This window comes from Cibotium barometz, chromosome 8, assembly GCF_041138505.1.
Source record: "Cibotium barometz isolate CiBa-2024 chromosome 8, ASM4113850v1, whole genome shotgun sequence".
Lineage (NCBI taxonomy): Eukaryota > Viridiplantae > Streptophyta > Polypodiopsida > Cyatheales > Cibotiaceae > Cibotium > Cibotium barometz.
In genome coordinates, this window is record NC_141053.1 from 12,164,975 (window position 1) to 12,170,115 (window position 5,141).

The 5,141-nt window shown below is 40.8% G+C and overlaps 1 protein-coding gene across 1 annotated transcript; it reads left to right on the forward strand.

Annotated features, from left to right (window-relative positions):
• Positions 1-1,379: 1,379 nt before the first annotated feature.
• LOC147635912 (meiotically up-regulated gene 117 protein-like) lies at positions 1,380-1,983 on the forward strand. The gene has a single exon (XM_086801047.1). It carries the CDS (start codon positions 1,453-1,455, stop codon positions 1,837-1,839), a length of 387 nt encoding a protein of 128 aa, XP_086657173.1. The 5' UTR covers positions 1,380-1,452; the 3' UTR covers positions 1,840-1,983.
• Positions 1,984-5,141: the final 3,158 nt, after the last annotated feature.

Consider the following 5,141-nt stretch of genomic DNA (forward strand, 5'->3'; position numbering starts at 1 on the left):
CAAGAGGGGGGGGTAGGAGTCAATAGTTTGTGAGGACAGGCTAGCCGTTGTGCTCTACGTAGAATCTTACCCCATGCAAAAATAAACATACTTTTTTTTCCCAATGATTTTCCTCTCCAAATTTCCAAATTCCATAAACTTTTATTTGTGCTCTATTAACACCATTTTGAGCAAGCACACTGGCATGCTTATGCCTTCGATGTCATTTACCTAACGTTTTTAAGAGTCTCCCAAGTTTGGCAAGTGTAGCATTCGAGCATGGGCACAACAACTTGCAAGACACAATGACGGAAGAAAGCAACGATGGAGCACCAAGCGCTCAGGCCACGTCGCCAATGCTTGCGATAGCAAAGCATAATTCAAACTTGTTTTAGACTCTAGTAGTAAAAATTGATAATGGGATAATGGATTGGCTTGCCTTTGTTAATGAGCTGATCGATGAGCTAGTCATTGGCGAACCACCACCCAAGTCCCACAATTGTTGTGCGTCCTTCGATGCTTATATCCTTATCCGTGCAGTAATCTACATAAAGGATTCAAGGAGCACTACTAGGTTTGTGTTCTTGCTCTCATAGTGCAGAGTGTAGACAATTAATTATCCATTAAATCCATACCTTAACAAAAACGTAAGAAACTGACCTATCATTGTGCAGAATCTAGACAATGCATTATCCATTATCCATATCTTAACAAGAACTTAAGAAACTGACCTATCAAATGATGGAAGAGTGTAGGTACTATGAATGGTATAAGGGGGTGTGCACACTGCATGCAAGGCTGAGGGGAGTCTGGATTCGAAAACCTGCAAGTAGGAAGGGCCAATTTCCAAAGTGGGTAGGCCGCAAGTTGGAGGGCAAATTATGATAGGCTGATACCCTATAGGCATGCCGCATGAGGAGATCTGCATAAGCCTTAACTTCAATGGCTGGTAAAATTAGTATTTTTGATTAGAAAAACATATAATTTAATCAATCAATTATATATATATACATACATACATACATACATACATATATATATATATATATATATACAATATTTTAAGGGATTTTAGGTATAATTTTGTTAAATAACTTTTAAAAATTTAGAAAAACATCTACAGAAATTTGAGGTTGAAGGGTTTTTTGGGAATTGTTGGGGAAAACGTTTTCTTCTGCTGCGAACACTGTCGATGGCGCAACCCCGCCTCAGTACTGCATTAAAAAAAGAGAGAGGGGGGTCAGTGTGGTACTACGTGCAGTAGCTGCATGACTTAATGAGAAAGAGGCAGCGTGCACGCAAGCAGCACAGCGCCAGCTGTGCTGGGTGCACAAGCGAAGCAGCTGGCCACCACCTATAAATAGAGGCTGCAAGGGAAGGGAAATAAGTCGTTCGCTAATTATCTAGCAGTAGTAGTGTCAGTATTAATTAGCTCCCTAGCTAGAGCAGCGCGCGCCTGCTGTTGTCTGCAAGATGGCGCTGCGTTTCAAGCAGCTTGTGGCGGTTGCGTTGATGGCGGCCTGCCTTGTTGCGGCGGAGTGGGGCGCCTCCGCCTATTCCGACAACTGCTCAGGCTCCGCCCTCTGCGGCAGTGTCAGCCAGAACGATTGCATTACAGCCTACAACCGCTTCGACAGTGGCACCACGTACACAGCCTACACGTCCCGCGTGTCCGGCCACTGCACGGCCATCTTTCGATGCCAAGGCAGCTACCCCGCCACGACTGGTGCCGATCTCAAGAACCAGTTTTCCCAGATCTACAACGGAGGCGGCTGTGGTAAGTGCGGCAGCCACGCTTTCAACAACGGAAATTGCGAGGCTACCCTCAATTACTGCGGCAGTTGCACGGACTCTGGTTAAGTTCGTCGTCCAAAGGCTAGCTCTTTGCCGCCGCCGCCGTCGCTGCTGCTGCTCGTCGACGACTCTCTTTATATATGAGACCGTAACACGCGCTTTTTTTTTTTCCCTTCTTCTTCTTTTCAATTAACTCGTGAATATTGCAATGATGTGTGCTCTCTCTCTCTCTCTCTCTCTCTCTATCTTGTATGTACTTCACATCAATTAGTACAAGTTTTCCCCAGCATTTTATGCAAGAAAGCAAGTGTGTACACCAAGCCATGGCTTTTGATTTCCCTTGGCTGATTGCAATGATGTGTGTTTTTCTCTATCTTGTAGTTTTCCCGACGTTTTTTTTGGCAAGAAAGCAAGTGTGTACCTTAAGCCATGGCTTCTAATTTCCCTTAGGCTGATTGCTAGGCTTGTCATTTTTCGACCTTCGTGGTGGATAGTTCTTGCATTTGTTGGCTATAAAACCCTAGTATTTCCATCGAAGATGAACTTCCAGAGGGTAAACAATCCAAATTGATGGGATGATCTAGAAGTACAAACCCCCATCTCCTCTGACTATGATGAGCCTAATACCAACACCAAGAAGCGCTCTCAGAGCCAACAGATCTGCGACTTCCTTTCCTCACCAATCCAGATTGGAACTCTACTTGTAGGTAATCCTACGCCATGGAAGGACTTGAAAGATTAAACGGAAGGGAGGCTCACAGTAGGGATGGAGGAGTTAAACTCAAAAGATTGGATGGAAGGGAGGCTCAGACGAGGGTTAGGGGACTTACAAGACCTTGAGATGCCCATTAAGCTGGCCCCTAGGTGGAGAGCAAGAAAGAAAAAGAGCCAAAAGGATAACAAACAAGTTGGGATTATATTTTAAGAGTGATGACACTAACTTCTAGCTCCCCCCCATTGACTTTAAGGGGCATCAACAAATGATTGACATCCTGGCACCGGAGTCAGCTTAATCATGAAAGAATGATGGAAACAATGGGGAAATCCACCTATGAAAAACACCCCCCCTTGTTATCAAACTAGCCGCACCGATATTAATTAACCTTGCTACACTCGTCCAAATCCTCCCAAAAATAACCATAGTAACCTCTGGGATTCAATTTGTCTACACCCTCATAGTTATGCGGTTTTCATACAAACACACATCATTTGATTGAAGCTTGGGGTGACCATTCTTGCATATAGCGTGATCTTTTTCTATTGTTCTTTGTATTCTTCAATGACTAATATCAGTTCCTCCACGTGAACTTGCAATGCTGCTTCATCATTCACTTTCTCTACAAATTTCTTTGTGGCTTCCCACACATGTTCCCTTAGTTGATTTGCAGGGATATGGTGCTAAGCCGGTCCACAAGACTCTCTCCTCCCTTAGAATTTTCTAATGGGGGTAATTCTACGATTAGTCTGACTATGCTATTATCAATAAAGATGCCCTATTTTGAAATAATATGTCCTTAGTAGGATTACACCATCACACATCCAAATTCGACATTTCAGAGATCCTATAAAATCTACATATCTTTAAGACCATCCTAAGACACTTGAGATGCTCCTTCAATGAGTAATTTATGTTGATATTGTCCACAAATACTTCTAGGAGCTTCCTCAGTATTATTTGAATGTACTGCTCATCAACCTTTGGAATTCCCCGAGGGCATTACTTAGTTCGAATGGCTATATATGCACACAAAAGTGGTCCAAAAAACTATAGACTTCTCTGTCTACTTTACATTCTAGTACATATCTGATGAAAGATAAAATACATTGATCCTTGATGGTGGTTTTATTGACCTTTTTGGTATTAACACAAACTCTTAGCTTGTCGTTCTTTTCAGGGTCAATGCAAACTCTTACCTTTAGACTCTTTTACAAAACAAAAAAAATGATAGATGCCCATTTGGTATGTTCAATTTTGTACAAACATTCCACTAAGATAAAAATACTCTAGCTCCTCCTAGACTTGATCTATATACCTAAGGTTCCTTGGTCACTTTCTTTGTTGGACAGGCCTAGCAATGGGGATGATATACTTGATTACTTGAGGGGGAACTCCTTTCATATCTATGTATATCCATGCAAAGATGTCCTTGAACTCTCTACAAAGATCTACGAGTTCTTTTTCCTTATCTAAGTTGAGGTCATTTCTTATGTAGACAGGTTTAGGATCCTAAGATCCACAAGATTTACTTCTTTGGTCTTAGTGAAAGATGTTATATGCTTATCATCCAAAATTAGTTTGGCTTGTTCAAATTGAATCAACTGGGCTTGTTCAAATTAAATAAAGCACTCTTCATTTTGGTAAGCCTTGAAGTTTTCGGTTAGCATGGAGGTCATGTTCTTCTTGCTCCTTGAAGTTTTCGGTTAGCATGGAGGTCATGTTCTTCTTGCTCCTTGAGCGTCAATTTATTGTACAGTGTGCATATGAGCATTAGTTGATTTATTTTGTAATGTGCATATGTGCACAGGTTAGATTATTGTATTAGAAGAATTATGCAAACCTTAGAAGGTTTGAGGATAAAGGTTAATTGAGGGCCAAGGCTAAAATTGAGGACAAAGCCTAATTAAATGGCAAAGTCCAAATATGGATGTATACTTTATTTTTGGCTTAAAGCTTGCTTTTTGGAATATATAAAAATACCCACGCGAGAAGAAGCCACTCACGTTGGGGGGGGAAGATTGCACCCAGTCTTGTGTTGCCTTGTGTTGATGGTGATGTATTTCTTTCTCTTGCTCTATGTTTTGATATGTGCTTTTAATTTTTTTAATTTAATTCAAGTAGTTGTTTTGATATTTGATATAATTTTTATGAGTCTTTTGATTATTCTCTTCAAGAAAATTAAAGGTCCGGTTGCAGTGTGCCAAGGTTTGATTTTTGGCCTTTGTGGCACTTCACAAGAGTTTGATAGGTCCTGTCATCCTAGGGATAGATTCATCTAGATTTGGCTCAAATAGGTTAACTGGAATTGTGATTCCCTTTGTATTTTTCTCCACCCTATGGCTCAAAAAATTCACATAAACCTTCCAAGCTTTGTGTAAGAGTCCTTAAGCTTTTGTCTTCTTTATCCTTTGGATTTTTGTGAGCTTCTCCCTATTCTTCAAGTGCAAGTACTCATAGCTTTGATACCACTATCATGGGACCTCATGTACTTCTTGTTGAAGAATTAATTAAACTCACATATACATCAAGAATAAACCATAGACTTAAATCAAATTGACAAGATTGAGCATAGCATAAAATAAAACATAAGATAGAGTAAACATCACCATTAAGACACTGTTGGGTGCCACCTCATACGTGTAGCTCCCAC